General features: G+C 43.7%; 1 protein-coding gene across 2 annotated transcripts in view; it reads right to left on the bottom strand.

Annotated features, from left to right (window-relative positions):
• The window catches only part of SH2D4B (SH2 domain containing 4B), a 106,712-nt gene that overhangs the window by 41,049 nt on the left and 47,411 nt on the right, over positions 1 to 18,252 (bottom strand). For both annotated transcript variants that reach the window (XM_073353287.1, XM_073353288.1), the window contains 4 exons: positions 5,980 to 6,131; positions 5,024 to 5,039; positions 4,817 to 4,824; positions 1,570 to 1,610 (listed from right to left, as the gene is read on the bottom strand). In XM_073353287.1, coding sequence (XP_073209388.1) covers positions 1,570 to 1,610; positions 4,817 to 4,824; positions 5,024 to 5,039; positions 5,980 to 6,131 — 217 coding nt within the window. The remainder of the gene's footprint in view (positions 1 to 1,569; positions 1,611 to 4,816; positions 4,825 to 5,023; positions 5,040 to 5,979; positions 6,132 to 18,252) is intronic.

The raw sequence follows: 18,252 nt of genomic DNA, 5'->3' as shown, positions 1-18,252 counted from the left end.
TGCTTTTCTCAAATTTTTGAACTCTGCTGCCTAGGGGAAGCTTCCCCACCTCTTAAAATCCCCAATATGTTTGGAAATTCCTCTCATCCTACTAGCCTACCTTTGGTATACTAGAATTCAGGTATTATTCCAGGTAAAGCTATAGCTAAAAAAAGCTCAGGTAAACCTCATGCTGCTTCCTGTCCAGGAAAGAATTCCTGGATTTCATCAGCCTGTGAGAGTAGAGGGGCTGTACAAGCCCAGATGTGGAACTGCAGCAGAAATAAAGATGTTTATTTGGATATTGCGAAGGCCAGAGGTACAACAGGGACAATTAGCACTGTCTGGCAACGAGAGAAGAACTGCATCAGTCCTACCCAAAGACAAAGCAGGGGACAAAAAATCTGGTGCTATCCTCAAGGGCTGCCACTACTATGTGGAGCTAGATGCCATACTGAGTGGTGACCCCATCACCGCCCCACAAATGACAATGGACACCTCGCAACATCTGGAGGAAGGGACCACACAACTGCAACATGAAAGTCAGCTTGTTTAGGAGGGGGATGTGGATGTTGCAGAGCCCACAGAGGGTCAAGAGCTCTTCCACACTCAACTGAGCCTGACCCACTTGAACCAAAAGATGGAACCCAGTGAGGAAGGGGAAGGGAACTCCAGTAGATGAAATATACTGCTGCCCATTTATGCATGCTTTCTTCTCAGGGCCCCAAAACTTCCCCCTTCTGGATTCCTCTTTCCCACCCTCTGAAAATGGCCTCTGAACTCGTGAAGGCAGAGATCAAAGGAACTATCTTTTATAACATCTGGTGTATTTTAAGAGCATGCAACTTGCACAATTAGATAAATCTTTGCTGAAAGAACAAAATAAGCAACCAAAAATTATTCCCAAATACCTATTTTTGTAGGCAGAAAAAAAGTAAAATAAAAACAATGCAAACACAGAAATATATGCAAACCAATACCAGAGTATTCAAATTAAATACATGGAAAAGATGCTCTGACATTATGATAACAGAGAGATTACAGTGCTATCCATACAGAGAAGAAAGCAACTACACATGAAGGCAGCGTGTTAATTCCCCAGATATTGCTGCTTTTAAAGATTTTGTATGGGTCGCCTAGACAGTTTACCCACTCCTGGACCCAAAAGTCCAGAGCTCACTTCTCTCTGATTCTGTTTAAGAGCAGAAGATAAACAGGACTCCAAACAGCCTTTTGGGAACTGTTTGAGCATGAATTAAAAGGGCTGGTTTTATAGCAATTTTCTGCCTAGGGCCAAATCATGAAATTTCTCCCAGTCGATTTCTACACAACTACAGTAGACAAAGTAAGCATGGTAGAGGCAGAAGGAAAAAAAAACAACCACACAGATAGAGACAAACGATGATTAGTAAAAGGAACAAAATGCTTCAACACACAGAGAAAATCAGCAGGGAAAAATAGACAGGAAAGAAGGACGAGGGGAGGAAATAAAAACCGAGACAAGCTATTCAAAGAACATAGAAGGCGAAAGAAATAGAGATCACAGAGAGAAATAACATCATTTCACTGTGACTTTAGGTAGCCCTGAACTGAAGAGGCAGTGCACAAATTTGCACCAGCCCAGGATTAACCTCTGGAAGCACTGTGACTCACACTCAAGCCCTCTAGAGATACTGTGCTAACCCCCTTTCTCCTGCTCCAAAAAGCAGTAATCTACTGATGTCCCACACCAGCAGCAGATTACAACACACCACATGCCTGCTTAGCTGAACTGGCCACCTCACTGGAGGAGCAATACTTTGACTCTGCCCCTTCTCTCTCTCTGCTCACCCACCTGCCCCCCATATGGGGAGTACACACGTACAAAGTAGCTGTTATTCCTAAGCATGCAGATCCAAGATCAGGGTAGCCTGTACAAGGGTTTAAGGAGAGTTCTTACTCCCCTGATTCCCTTCAGCAGGTATATAGTCTGAGTCACAATCTAGTCATACACAATGACAAAAAGATACCTTAAAAGATACGAAAAACAAACAATACCGATTTTTAAACATAGATGCGACTTGGAGATGGATAAACACCGTTGGACAAGGGCTGGATAAGGATACAAACTTATTTCAGGTCTTCTCAGCCCTACTTGTAAGTAATTCACACCAAAAAACACCCAGTTCTGTAGTAAATAATTCCATTTAGAAAGCTGAGAACTTCAGGCTGAATTATAAAGGAAAGTGTGGGCCCCTTAATGAATGAGGGAAGCAACCTAGTGACAGAGGATGTGGAAAAAGCTAATGTACTCAATGCTTTTTTTGCCTCTGTCAAGGTTCCTCCCCCACTCTGAACTCTAGAGTACAGATGTGGGGACCTGCATGAAAAACCTCCTAAGCTTATCTTTACCAGCTTAGGTCAAAACTTCCCCAAGGTACAAAATATTACACCCGTTATCCTTGGACTGGCCGCTACCACCACCAAACTAATACTGGTAACTGGGGAAGAGCTGTTTGGACGCGTCCTTCCCCCCAAAATACTTCCCAAAACCTTGCACCCCACTTCCTGGACAAGGTTTGGTAAAAAGCCTCACCAATTTGCCTAGGTGACTACAGACCCAGACCCTTGGATCTTAAGAACAATGAACAATCCTCCCAACACTTGCACCCCCCCTTTCCTGGGAAATGTTGGATAAAAAGCCTCACCAATTTGTATAGGTGACCACAGACCCAAACCCTTGGATCTGAGAACAATGAAAAAGCATTCAGTGTTTTACAAGAAGACTTTTAATAAAAAATAGAAGTAAATAGAAATAAAGAAATCCCCCCTGTAAAATCAGGATGGTAGATATCTTACAGGGTAATTAGATTCAAAAACATAGAGAACCCCTCTAGGCAAAACCTTAAGTTACAAAAAAGATACACAGACAGAAATAGTTATTCTATTCAGCACAATTCTTTTCTCAGCCATTTAAAGAAATCATAATCTAACACGTACCTAGCTAGATTACTTACTAAAAGTTGTAAGGCTCCATTCCTGGTCTATCCCTGGCAGAAACCAGCATACAGACAGACACAGACCCTTTGTTTTTCTCCCTCCTCCCAGCTTTTGAAAGTATCTTGTCTCCTCATTGGTCATTTTGGTCAGGTGCCAGCGAGGTTACCTTTAGCTTCTTAACCCTTTACAGGTGAGAGGAGCTTTCCCCTGGCCAGGAGGGATTTCAAAGGGGTTTACCCCTCCCTTTATATTTATGACAGCCTCTGTCTTCACTAACAAGGTCAGCTCCCAGACTGCTGCGCTGGGCATCACAACATGGGGAATAGATGGCCAGCCCTCTGTGAAGAAAGAGGTGGTTAGGGACTATTTAGAAAAGCTGGACGTGCACAAGTCCATGGGGCTGGACGAGTTGCATCCAAGAGTGCTAAAGGAATTGGCGGCTGTGATTGCAGAGCCATTATCTTTGAAAACTCGTGGCGAACGGGGGAAGTCCCGGATGACTGGAAAAAGGCTAATGTAGTGCCAATCTTTAAAAAAGGGAAGGAGGAGGATCCTGGGAACTACAGGCCAGTCAGCTTCACCTCAGTCCCTGGAAAAATCATGGAGCAGGTCCTCAAAGAATCAATCCTGAAGCACTTACATGAGAGGAAAGTGATCAGGAACAGTCAGCATGGATTCACCAAGGGAAGGTCATGCCTGACTAATCTAATCGCCTTCTATGATGAGATTACTGGTTCTGTGGATGAAGAGAAAGCAGTGCATGTATTGTTTCTTGACTTTAGCAAAGCTTTTGACACGGTCTCCCACAGTATTCTTGTCAGCAAGTTAAAGAAGTATGGGCTGGATGAATGCACTATAAGGTGGGTAGAAAGTTGGCTAGATTGTCGGGCTCAACGGATAGTGATCAATGGCTCCATGTCTAGTTGGCAGCCGGTGTCAAGTGGAGTGCCCCAGGGGTCGGTTTTGTTCAATATCTTCATAAATGATCTGGAGGATGGTGTGGATTGCACTCTCAGCGAATTTGCGGATGATACTAAACTGGGAGGAGTGGTAGATACGCTGGAGGGCAGGGATAGGATACAGAGGGACCTGACAAATTGGAGGATTGGGCCAAAAGAAATCTGATGAGGTTCAATAAGGATAAGTGCAGGGTCCTGCACTTAGGACGGAAGAACCCAATGCACAGCTACAGACTAGGGACCGAATGGCTAGGCAGCAGTTCTGCGGAAAAGGACCTAGGGGTGACAGTGGACGAGAAGCTGGATATGAGTCAGCAGTGTGCCCTTGTTGCCAAGAAGGCCAATGGCATTTTGGGATGTATAAGTAGGGGCTTAGCGAGCAGATCGAGGGACGTGATCATCCCCCTCTATTCTACATTGGTGAGACCTCATCTGGAGTACTGTGTCCAGTTTTGGGCCCCACACTACAAGAAGGATGTGGATAAATTGGAGAGAGTCCAGCGAAGGGCAACAAAAATGATTAGGGGTCTGGAACACATGACTTATGAGAAGAGGCTGGGGGAACTGGGATTGTTTAGTCTGCAGAAGAGAAGAATGAGGGGGGATTTGATAGCTGCTTTCAACTACCTGAGATGTGGTTCCAGAGAGGATAGTTCTAGACTATTCTCAGTGATAGATGAGGACAGGACAAGGAGTAATGGTCTCAAGTTGCAGTGGGGGAGGTTTAGGTTGGATATTAGGAAAAACTTTTTCACTAGGAGGGTGGTGAAACACTGGAATGCGTTGCCTAGGGAGGTGGTAGAATCTCCTTCCTTAGAAGTTTTTGAGGTCAGGCTTGACAAAGCCTTGGCTGGGATGATTTAATTGGGGATTGGTCCTGCTCTGAGCAGGGGTTGGACTAGATGACCTCCTGAGGTCCCTTCCAACCCTGATATTCTATGATTCTATAGCCACTAGTTTTCAAAATTTACTATCTTTATTAGTGTGTTTATTACTTTATTTCAGAGAAGACACTTTGATGTAAGTGGTTTGAGAAAATAAAAATGAGAAGATTGTTTTGACAAGAGGCTTGATTGCAAGTGTAGCAATCCCACCACATTTCAGACAGAACAATTTTGATTCCTCAAACTGGAAATTTCAACAACCCATCTGCAGTGGGTTTCCATATCTCACATAAACAAGACAAAGAGATTGCTTGTCAAAACAGAACATAAACCCCAAGCAGGAAGGGACTGAAGTCCTTTTGGTGCTGCTGAGCTGCCAGACATCATAAGCACATTGACTGGCAATTGCAAGACTTGGCAGTAAAAAGGAAAATAAAAGTTGAATTACTCTTTCTTCCCTGAATGTGCATTTTTTTTTACTTTACCACCTTGCCCAGTTCTTGTTATCTTGTTCATCTTACCAAGCCTAATTAATAATGTCAGATGGCAACATATAAACCCACAAGGAGCAATTGATAAATTTCAGAGCAGATGGGATGCAGTGTTGGATTGTTTTTCACTTCTGGAATCCACGGAATTTACGAAAGAGAAAGATGAAGGATCAATAGGTAAAAAACTCAGAAGACCCTTAATTTTGCCATAAGAAAACTCAAAACTACTGAAATTAGGAGTTGTCACCTCTGTAAAATGTGTCAAAGAGCTCTTGAGCAGCAGTTATTTCTAGGCTGCAGGACTAAGGTTTGCTTGAGAATTTGTTTGATTCTCTATCCCAGCCTTGCATTCCTATCAAATCATTGACTTTTTAAAGACCCATCTTTTTGTAGATGCTACAAGGTCCTTTTAAAAACAAACACCATTTAATTGACATTATGCACTCAGTGCATATTGATCTTTTTAAAACATCCCCTTTCTATTCAGGGTCAAGAGCAACACTGTAGAGAATCTCAAATAAAACAAAATAAAATAAAAAATAAAATAAAAGAAGCACTTATTAAAATGGAGGTGGAAAGCACATGAATGGAGGATCAATTTTTTGAGCCACCTACAATAAGAACAAACCTGGCTGGTGTAGTGAGCGTCATTAGTGGGCTAGGATTGTTGCTATTCAGCTTTATCACTGGTTCATTATTCAGGCTGGTCCCCTTGAACAGGTTACTCAAGCCAGCCACTTTTCCTTTCTGGATGGCTCGTAAGGATTGTCGTCGATATTCATCCCGGGCCCTGCGTGCTTTGTGGCTCCTTTCCTCATCTGCAACCTTTGAGCGGCGCACTGGGTGGGGAAGAAAGAGTCATTTGTGTTTTAGACATATATATATGGCTCTTTACCCTTTTCTTTATAGAACAATTATCTACATTCATTCCTCTCTATTACCTGATTTTAAAAATATTCAGATTCCAACACACAAAATGCCATCAAAGGATTGAATAATGGTTTGGCTAATGTCCTTTGCAGTTGTGTAAGATAAAGGAAATCTAAACTCTTATTTCAGGTCTTAAATTCACCACCGCCAGGGCTGGGCAGGAATTAATGCTCTTAATTCCAAAACTACATAGTATATTAGGCATGTGTCACGGAATCACCGGGCCAATTCTCTGGAACTACTCCATACAAAGCCAGTCAGGACTCTGGTGTAGCATGCCTCATCTCTCTGAGCATACTGTCTCCAGAGCAATAACCTTACACAACTTTGACCTTCCTGGGTCTGACCTCGGAGCATTCAGCATCCCCTTCCACACCATGTGCTTCCCGCAGCAAGTCTGCCCAGGTGGGACTACTGGAGAAGCCAGAGGGCCCTGCACCCCAACACCTCAGCCAGTAGTGACTCTCAACCAGCGTGTAAAACAGACGGGTTTATTAGTTGACTGGAACATAGCATAGAACAGAGCTTGCTATCACAGAAATCAGTGACTTTCAGCCAAGTCCATCTTGGGGACTCCTGGGCCAGACAGCCTAGACTCCCCCTCTTCCAGTCCCCTCCACAAGCAGACTGCCAAGCTAACAGCGATCCGACCTCCGACACCCCCCCACCCCGTTGCTCCTCCTCCTTCTCTTTGTCCTGCTTCCCAGGCAAAAGGTGTCACCTGATCGCGCCTCCCTCCTGGGTCTCAGGTTGCATAGGTGCGGACAGCTGGGCAACCTCACCTGCTCCAAGTGCCTCAGCAAAAAAATCACAGACCCAATTCCCACCACCAAAATATTGGTGCAGTACACTGGGAAATGGAGGTACACACAGTATTAATATAGGACCGTAAGACTCACATGCAACAAACATAAAAAGATGAATAAAACCCCACTTCGTCACAGCATGTCATAGGGATGCATGCCTCTGAGGCATCAGGTATGGACCCACAGTTGGGGAAAGCTTGCCAGACTTGGACACTAAGACACAAGTGGTCCAATCTCACTTCTTTTGAGAATGGGTAGAATACAGGTTAATAGCAATAAACCATTACAGGGCATGCATTTGATGCCTGCTTGGGCTGCATTATGAGACACTCAGTCTTTGGCTTCATGACTTCAGCCACCAATGCCCTGTTCAAGCAAAACACTGAAGCACATGCTTAATTTCAGCATATGACCAGCTGGATTCAATGGGATTATTCACCTGGTTAAACACACGATTAAGTGCTTTGTTGGATCAGAGCTCAACGGCATACTGTGAGAACTAATGCTCTTAGATTACGGCTCCTTAAATTAAAATATTCCTTAGAAGAATATAAAAATAATTTCTTGGATATATGCAGGGTATCTTTCCACTATGGAAAACAGTTCTTAGGAGAAGGATCACCAAGAACACTAGGCTAAAGTTTATGAACACCCTTTCCCTACCGTTTTGAGTATATTAATATTTTTCTTTTTTAAAAATAAGTTCCCTGGGCTACTTTGATCACTTCTCCAGTCCCAAGTGCTACGCTGCCCTTTCACCATCTGTGTGAGTCCCAGCTGCCAGTCACTTTCAACACACTTGGTGATAAAAACTAAATTTGGAATAAAGAATGCTTCCAATTGTGGGGTTTTTGTTTGGCTGTTTTTCCTCTGTCTCACTCCCCCACCCCACTTTTTAAAAATAGAAAATGGGTTAAAAGTGACAGAATGGACATTGGGCACCTTGTGCTTTGGAAAAGCAGTATAAAATGTGAGTCTCAACAACTCAAGAACCAAGCTCTGTAAGTAGGGATTGTAAGGGTATGTCTACACTGCATTGTACACCCGGATCTGTGGCACGTGGGCTTGTGGACTTGGTATTTCCAAGCCTACGCCTGAGCATCCACCCAACATTGTAAAACTTGATTTACTATTGCTGGACCCGGGTCTCATAGCCATGCTATTGCATCCATATTGCACTATGCAGACCTTCTGACCTGGGTCTAGCAGCTTGATCTGCACTCACACTGCAAAATGACAGGGCTTGGACCACAGTTTCAGTGGGACTCAGGTTCTGACCCACCACCCATGAGCAGGGCCCTAGGACCTGGGTTCTGAGTGCTTATTGATCTGGGTCAGACTGATTTACATGAGGACAGACAGAGAGGTTGTGCTCAAACTGGAGTCAGACCTGGGCTTTGCAGGCAGTATAAACATACCCTAACAGAGTCCTATTCTCTGTGGATTGTCACAGAGGGGACATGTAACCAGAGCAGAATGAACAACAGATTTTTTTAATTCAGTGGCAATTTTGAAGTAAAAAAAAATTCATTTCCAGGTTGAATAAAGTGTTTCGTTTCAGCAAAATCTAAACTTTTGGCTTCAATGTCTACCATTTTAATAGGTTGTGAATTTTAAAACAATATCGACATTTTGAAACAAAAGTTTGTCTCAGATAAAAAACTGAAATGTTTCATTTTGAAAATGTCTAAACGTTTAGATTCTTTCTGATCGTCTCCCTCAAAATGAACAACTCAGCACAACCGACAAGTTCACAAAATGATTTAGTGTTGCTGAATCTGCATTTTTCACTGAAAAAAAAGGTGGGCCGCACTAGCATATAAAATAGGCATATCCATAATCTGGAATGATGAGGCTGCTATCCTTGACTGAGCCACCAGAGGTGAGACATCCATGAGTGGAGCCTCCTAGGCACTCTTCATTTCGAATTTGTGTATTCAAAAAGGTCAGAGTTAAGAATTTCACAGCTGTTTCATCACCATTCAACTACTGGGATAGTCCCATAAAGCAGAAGCTATTACCACCATCACTAGTGTGAGGTTAAATCAGTTACCTGCCCAAGATGAGAATGTTTCCAAAAATTATGAGAGCCTAGAAACAAAAGGGTATAATGGAAATGTTTTTGTTACCTTAACAATAGAGGATATTAACTGTGTCCACTATAAATCTAAATATTTTTATTCTTATCACACCTTTCTCTCATAGGTTTCAGAGTAGCAGCCGTGTTAGTCTGTATTCGCAAAAAGGAAAGGAGTACTTGTGGCACCTTAGAGACAAACAAATTTATTTGAGCATAAGTAGCCCACGAAAGCTTATGCTCAAATAAATTTGTTAGTCTCTAAGGTGCCACAAGTACTCCTTTCCTTTCTCTCATAGTACTTTTCAGTGGGTGCTAGTCCTATTGTCCGCAATATATCGTTCACTTACTCTTAAGAAAAAGTGTTCTCCCATCAAAAGAATAGAGGAGCAATACCCTTTCTGCCACTGCAATGCACAGTATACATATATTTGTTCTAACTCCAAGAGCCCTCTTCTAAGCCAGGGTACTCATGGCAGGATTGATAATTGCTACTGGAGGCAATAGCTTGATTCTTCAATATTTGTTTCGCTGGATGTTAAGGGTTTGTTTTGAACTGGAATAATTTGCCTGCCTAAAGATATTTATGTCTCAAAAAACATCAAAATGGGGCTCGAGGCACTAAAAAAAAAGTGAGTTGATAAATGAATACTCACTGTGCAGTTCTTAGTGCATACAAGATTTTTGAAAAGCAAGGAAGGCTCTGAATGTGTAGTACATAGTTGTGTATGCACCACATACACTGCTTCTCTCCCTCCTCAGTGATACCTGTGACTGGCAATGCATGCATGCAGGTATTCTGCTAGACAGCCACATTTCATGAGGCTGCTTGTATGCTTCTGGTTTTCACTCTTGAGGTGAAATAAGCATAAGTATATATTGATTTATGTGAATTATCGAAACACTCAGTTGAGCCAGGAAATAATAAAAGAAAGAGCAGACCTTACAAGAAAATCTATAAGCAAACAAGGGACTAACAAATGTCCACAAACTTTGGAGCTTTAGTAACATCAAAGGCTAAGGGGTGTGCTAGAGTGGAAGCAAATAAAGAGATTGGATTTAATAATTGGATTCTTTTTCTAAGAATCCGGTTTCAGTTTGGTGTTTTTATCTATACACTTGGTAGAATTACAGTTTGGGTAAATACGTTGGGTCTACCTAAAAATTCACCCTGAATTTTCAGCTGGGTGGAGTACTGAACTACTGCATACTGTGGAAAACAGAGAAACAGTTTTCACTGTTCACCTTACAGGTGAAGTGATTCTTATATGTAATTTGAGTGGGTCAATGGTATTACCTGGAAAGATTTTATGTTTTATCTTTAAGAATATGAGGCACATAACCCTGTTTGCTCTAAATATGGTCATTGTCTTTGTAACAATGCCATCAGCAGCAATGAAGATAAGTCTTAAGTGCAATGCTGCATGGTAAGTAAATAATGTTAGAGAACAGTCATCATTTGTCACAGCTGTATCACAGCCAGAACCAGAGTTCTGAATACAGTAAAGAATCTTGAGTTCTCTAGGATCCACTGGTATAGATATATTGGACTTCCCTGGATAGCCTGCCTATATCTAAGAAGGGGGAGAATGGCAAGAAAAAAAAGCAAAAGCACCTACATACTCCATTTCACTCAGCCATTGACAAGTACTTCAACAGAGACATGGTTAGGTGTCTACAATCTGTGCTTTGGTTAATGCTTGTGTATTGGTAGGGGCCAGTAACCTAAACTACATTTTCCTGTTCAATATAAAGATATTGTGACACTTTTACCATGTAGGGAGTCGCCCTGTGTATGAAGAGTGGCATTCTTAGGAACGGTGTAACATTAACATTCACAAGTCTTTTCCAGAGTAACTTTGGTCTCTGACTAACAACCCTTCCTCCCTCTTATATTTTATCACATATATACATAGTGATACCTGGGCTGAATTGTGTCTTTTTGCGTTTTACAATTGTCCTCACTACAGATTCCTTTACAGAAGTAACAGAAAAACCATACAATAATACATACGGGCTTGCAGGGCCTCTTACTGAACATTCTGTCAGTAAGAAAAGAGCACAGTTTTCCCTGTCTCACTTCTCAGAGTAAGACAGGATTTAAGCCTCCCAACACCCACAGATTCCTGAAAAAGCTGACGGAGGCTCTATATTTTTATAATGGCTGCAGGAGCTGTGCTGTCATGTTGTCCCCAGCTTCCACTGACCTCCCTCTAGAAAATCCACCGAGGGGGAGTGGGAACTCATAGGAGTTAACAATCCAAGGTCAGTGGCATTAAATTTATTCCTGGAATACCCAGGGCCGGTGAGGGGAAATGAAAGGGTGGGGAGAGGCCATCCATGGTCCCCTCTCCGTAGCTAGCTCACTCAAGGCAGTCAGCAGGATCATGCAAGTCATGCGGTTGGTCCTCATCTTGCTGTGCCTTTCTGTGCACTCAGAATGCAACTCACGGAAGCATAAGGGTGCATTTGGCCCTGTATCTCTAATACTTCTTGTTTCCTTGTCCTTGCCACAAGGCTGGGTAACTAAATCCTTATTCTCAGTGCCCTACCTCACTATGTCTCTTCTCCAGCTCTTTATGCTGATGCTGGGGTCAAGACCAGCACAGATATTGTCATGCTGAGTGCCTATACAGGCAGCAGCTACAATCTCTGCACTACTTGTTATTTTTCAGAACACATTGTAGCCTTCCATCTCCTATCCTGTCAATAAGAAGGCAGAAGGAGCTTGGACGTCTGGTATTATTCATTGTATGAATGAATTATTTTTCCTGTTTGACTGCCTGAAGATACTCTGTGCTACAGGTTGTGTATTTTTAACACCTCACTGCCACTGGGCATAAAATCATCCAAGGTCAGACTAAAGGATCTCTTCTGGCCTTACACTCTATGAATCGCAAGCATAGGTTGGCCTCTCTCTAAGTATTCACCTGGTCCTGTGAAGATGCACACACGCCATCAGTGCACCCCATTGTGTTATGGTGCAATTTGTGCAGGGCTTTTCTCCTCCAGTACCCCCGCAGGCCATCTGTCTTCATACACCATTCAGCCTTCCAGCTGAGAAACAGGCAGCCCAGATCCCTTCCAAGGTAACAAAATGCCCAACTGTACATCCAAATAAATATCTAAACCAAAAATTAGTCCACCCCTCTTGGACTGCATGAAGCCCTCTGCTTTTTAGCCCCTACTCCTGAGCCCTACAGAGCTTCTCGGATGCAGCTTTCTCCCAGCAGGTTTTCCCTACTGCCTCCCCTCCTTGGGAACTCTGGCAGCTTCCCTTAGGGATCTTCCTGCTACTTACAGGCCTTCTCTCAGCCCCCATGCCATAGCCAGCTGGCTCCTTCTGTGACTCTTCCAGCCTACCCTCCCCAGGCCCTTCCCAGAGAGACAACTCCCCTTGTTTGTCTCTTCTGGGTCTCCTCCTAGCCTGAGCTCTGTTTAAATAATCCTCCGTCTGATCTGCTGCAGCTGGCTTCAGACATTATAATTACATCTCCATCACACACAGCTGGAAGATAGCTGTCTGGCTAAAGGTAAGGCTGAGCATAGCTTGCCTTACAGGGCCTGCCAGCCTGTGACAGACCCTTATCACATAGTACCTGAGCCCCTCTCCATTATTAATGGATGTTATCCTATCTTCCCTGTGAAGCAGGGAAATATTATCCCTATTTTACAAATTGGGAACTGAGGCAACAGTGTAGATTTGCTAAGGTCACACACGAACCTGTGGCTGAGCCAGGAATTAAACCCCCACCTCAGGAGTCTGAGTCCAAGTTCACCACCCTGTCCTCATCCTTCCTATTAGGTTATAGTATTGCCAGAAGCAAGGGAGGGCACATTCTCCTTCAACTCAGGTGTGATGGACCAGTGAGAAGAATCTGCTCTAGGATTACCATATTTCAAGTTCCCAAACAAAGGACACTGCTGAGGGATGGTGGGGAAGGAGTTGGGTAGCTGGAAGGGAATGTGTGTACTGGGAAGGTGTATTTGGAGGGGGTACAGTTGGGAGAATCTGGAGGGGGTATTTGGAGGGAGTTGGAGGGGGTACCTGCAGCCTCACACTCAAGGTGGGGAGCAGTATCATGTTTCCTGTCACAGTGGCAGGACAGCTAGCGCAGGCCAGGGACACAGTGCCAGCCCATCAGTCAGTCCTCCCTGAAGGCCTCTCCCCCATCGCAGGGTGGGGAGTTGGGACTTGGCCCTGTCACCCCTCCTAGTCAGGCTCTGAGGCCCTGCAGCGGGCCACGCCAGGATGGGTGAGATCCAGCAGTCAGGGCCGCCCCTAGGGGGGTGTGGTGACCAGGACATAGGCTCCGAGTTTCTAATCTGCTGTGGGGGACTCCCCCTGGCTCTGCCCAGGATGCTCCCCTACTCCTCCCCTTCTTCCAAGGCTCCACCCCGCCCCTTCCCACCCCTGCTCCACCTCTCCCCCCCCCTCCCTCAAGCACACTTCACCCGCCCTCCCTCCTCTCCCCTCCCCCCAGCATCTCCGGACACCCCAAAACATCTAATCTGTGGCAGGTACTGAGGGGGGGGCACACTGATTAGGGGGAGGGGGACGTTCTGGTAGGGGGGTTCCTCTTCGCCCCCTCCCCCCATCCACCTGCTGCTCGCCTCCACATTCGCCTCATCGCCCCGCTCACCCCGCCTTCCACCTTACCTCCCTGCTCACGGTGCCCCCCAGAGCGGATGGGTTGGCTTTGCCAGCAGTTGTGGATGCAGGGGAAGGACCAATCGGAATGTGGAGACGGCTTTTTCTGAGCTGCATCATCTGCTCCGCAAAAATCCCCAACATTTCCTCTTATTTGAAAAATCCACCCAACGGAGGGCAGAGGATCAAAAAAAAAAAAAAAAGGTCATGTCCAGGAAAACCCAGTGAGCTGTAGCTCACAAAAGCTAATGCTCGAAAAAATTTGTTAGTCTCTAAGGTGCCACAAGTCCTCCTTTTCATTTTGCAGATACAGACTAACACGGCTGCTACTCTGAAACTAATCTACACAGTTTGTAAGAGTGAGACCAACCAGCCTGGAACCTTGGAACAGCGGAGCTTCTGAATCTGGGCTGAGATTTGATTTGGCCTTAGTTATTCTGGATCACTTTACCAGTCCCTACACTTTTCTAAACATGCCAAAGTTATCTTTTTACTGAAAGTAGAGTACTGCCTTTTATATTTCCATGTAGACTCAGGAAAATCCCTCTTTGCAGTTCTGACAGGATTCTAACTCTAGATCTTTTAATACAGATGTGGATTAATTCATGTAGTGCTGGGACTGAATGAGTCACATCATTTGCGAAAGATTAGGAGCTCTCCATTTTTTATGGTCTATTTTGTGCTTTTGAAGCACTATGACTCACAGCTGGAGCAGGGTGAATTCTACAAAAAATGTGCCATGAATATGCATCCCAATTTTAAAAGCTTTTGCTTCAGCTGTGCCCTCGTTAATAATTCTTAGTCTGTAGCTTGTTTACGAGTAGTTCATAATGACTATTTAATATTCAAATTCAAAATTCAACATTTTGAGTGCACGTATAAGTCACATGGTATGTTTCTGTTCCCCTGTTGGAAATTGACTTCCCATAAATATTCTGCAGTATGGCTCCTGGTCAACAATCTGCTTATGTTAAAGCTGTAAAGCTATTCAACAAAACACTCTGAGGCCCACTGAAATCAACGAGCCTCAAGCACATACTTCAAATTAAGCATGTGCTTAAATGCGTTGCTGAATAGGAGCCTATTTGCTTAAAAATCATTCTTTTAGCAAAAATTCCTGCCAATAAAAGCGTTCACTTGAATTTTTATGGAAAGCAAACACAAAGAAGGTGTGTTCACACAATCTAAGCAAATTCCTTTAAAAATTCAAACAAAAATGTACAGACTTTTTGCAGTAGTCACTCCGCTCTCATTAATAATACTGTTCACATTGGAGATCATAGAGTCATAGAATCATAGAATATCAGGGTTGGAAGGGACCTCAGGAGGTCATCTAGTCCAACCCCCTGCTCAAAGCAGGACCAATCCCCAACTAAAACATCCCAGCCAGGGCTTTGTCAAGCCTGACCTTAAAAACTTCTAAGGAAGGAGATTCTACCACCTCCCTAGGCAACGCATTCCAGTGTTTCACCACCTTCCTAGTGAAAAAGTTTTTCCTAATAGCCAACCTAAACCTCCCCCACTGCAACTTGAGACCATTACTCCTTGTCCTGTCCTCTTCTACCACTGAGAATAGTCTAGAACCATCCTCTCTGGAAGCACCTCTCAAGTAGTTGAAAGCAGCTATCAAATCCCCCCTCATTCTTCTCTTCTGCAGACTAAACAATCCCAGTTCTCTCAGCCTCTCCTCATAAGTCATGTGTTCCAGACCCCTAATTATTTTTGTTGCCCTTCGCTGGACTCTTTCCAATTTATCCACATCCTTCTTGTAGTGTGGGGCCCAAAACTGGACACAGTACTCCAGATGAGGCCTCACCAATGCCGAATAGAGGGGGACGATCACGTCCCTCGATCTGCTCACTATGCCCCTACTTATACATCCCAAAATGCCATTGGCCTTCTTGGCAACAAGGGCACACATATGATTCTATGATACTATGATTCTATGTTAGAGTTGGGATAATAAACGGAGCGATGGTGTTCTCTAAATAAATGGATTCAGTTCTCAGATAAATGGAACTGGTCAAACAGTGTTTGATTAACATAGTACTCAGTAAATTTTGCTGTTTTCCATCAAATAATCTATTCCACGAATATATTTTTGTAGTATTCAATCCCACTTATAGGGATTAAACAATTTTTCCAGTGGTATTTTACAAGCCCTTTGTTTGCAACTTTGCAACAAGCACAGATCACTATAGAGACTGGAACATACTACTACTCATGAATGCTTTGAGAATCTATTACATGGATTTTAACGTGGTTAGAAAAAAAGTTAGGCCATGTATAGATAGATACTCATCTCCCAGACTAACTCCACTTCTTCTCAGTCTCATACTATTATTAGCCATTACAAGCACACTGAAATATGGACTTCTTGGTTCACTCTTTTCCACTAATCTTATTCACATTATTCCATTAATACACTATTCTGCTAATACAAGTATAGAAGGGTATAAGTGTATCAACTCACAACTATCTCTCCAAGACATTCCTATCATATGTCCATCATGTGAAATCTAAATGTATAATGACATTTACAATGTCATTTTTTTACAGTGGCAATTACTCAAGATATTCCACACTAGATATTTAGTTATTAAAAAGCACTAAAAATATGTATTTCAATTAACTATAGCAAAGTGACATTACAGAAGTTCTAAGGGCTTTTATTGTTATTTGGCATAATCAAGTGAACTGAAGTGAACAGAAACTAAAATTAGCAACCCTTAGTCTATGCCTATTGCTTTGGCAATAAACAGCTGAGAAATAATGTGATGATGAGAGATGAATCCTCATTCCTTTCTAAATTCCATCTACTAAATAAATTAGTGGTGTCATCAATATCATTGCTACATTTGCCCTCCACAACAGATGCACTAGCGCTGCTGCTCCTCTTCAGCTGTGACCCCTGCTGCTGCTGAGTGCAGGGGGCTGACTTCAAGAAGATAAGACAGGATGGAACCTGGCCTAGCTCCTAATGCGTAATGCGGCTTCAACAGCAGGTGCAGAATGGCAAAGATGCTAATGCTGCATCTGACAGTGCCTCCTTTGCGTAGGCATGTGCTTATTTATTTATTTAGTATTTAGGACAGAGGCCAAACACAGTTATTGCAAGCCTAACAATACTGTAAACTTTTGCCACAATGTTGCAATGGGGAGCCTAAAGCCTGAACAGAAAGAACCATCTCAAAAGTGGAGAGAGGCATTCAGGAACAAATTTTGAATTTGAAGGGATGGTGGCATTACACTCCTTTAGATTTCCTTAGACCTACTTTCACGTATGCATTCTAAATGCTTCTGTTAGTTACTTTTCTTGCTACGCTCCCCTCTTCCAGCCCTCCCCATGTGAGTTACACTAACTTAGACCTGTTTAGACTCAGTGGACCTGACTTTCCTATCAACAACAGAAGGAGCAACCTCATTGACTTTAACGGACTTACACCAGCATGAAACTGGTGTGTGAGGTAAATCAAGCCCAGTGGGACAAACTTAGAAGTGAAGTGAGAGGTATGGGTGTAAGATACTCATTAGCATGTGGCTGTGATGCTAAGTAAGTTGAAGAGAGTCTATGGAGGACTAGAGGGCATCCAAGTTTGTGAGCATACAGTTTCAGGATAAGAGAAGACAGTGCAAGTTACACTAATTTAGACTCCCTCTAAAGACTTGCCTGTGCTACAAAAATAAGCTCTTGCAGACAATGTGCATCAGAAAATGATGCAATCAAAGCAGTGTTGATTGTCCACAATTTAAGTGCAGACTAGGAAAACCTGTGTTCAGAACCATTTTGGAAACCCTGGCTGGAACCTGCTTCCTTTTTTACCCTGTTCCTCAATTTTCCCTCTTCTCCTACCATAGTCCCTATACTGCAGCATTCATTCATTTTATTATTTTAAAAACAGAACAAATTCAACACAGTAAAATTTGTAGTATTTTGTTTTGTTGCCAATTTCTATATGCAATATTTTTCTTTTGACACTAGTCTGTAAATTTCCCCTGTTTCTGTATTCACCATCTGAGTGGGCTGCTGAAATACCAACCTCTAGGCCAGACTGTCATAGGGTTGCCAAGCATCTGGTTTTCGAACAGAACCCCCAGTTGAAAAGGGACCCTGGCGACTCCACTCAGCCCCATTGACCAGGCCACTAAACGTATGGTTGGCCACAGCACCAGCAGGGCAGGCAGACTCCGTGCAGCTCCCGGGAAGTGGCAGGCATATCCAGCTGACTACTAGGGGGAGAGATGGCTGGAGGGGTGGCCAGGGTGGCTCCGCATGCTGCCCCAGGCACCACCACAAGCCCTGGCTCCACAGCTCCCATTGGCCAGAAACCACAGTCAATCAGAGCTGCAGGGGTGGTGGTGCCTGCCGACGGGGGTGAGGCATGCAGAGTCCCCAGGCTGCCCTTCCACATAGGAGCCAGAGGGATATTTTTCCGCTTCCTGGGAGCTGCCTGAGGTCAGTGTCGCCTGAAGCCCACACCCCAAGACCCCTTCAG

The sequence above is a fragment of the Lepidochelys kempii genome, chromosome 7 (assembly GCF_965140285.1).
Source record: "Lepidochelys kempii isolate rLepKem1 chromosome 7, rLepKem1.hap1, whole genome shotgun sequence".
In the NCBI taxonomy this organism is placed as follows: domain Eukaryota; kingdom Metazoa; phylum Chordata; order Testudines; family Cheloniidae; genus Lepidochelys; species Lepidochelys kempii.
Note: the sequence above shows the minus strand (reverse complement) of the source record. Positions and strands in the feature narration are given on the sequence as shown.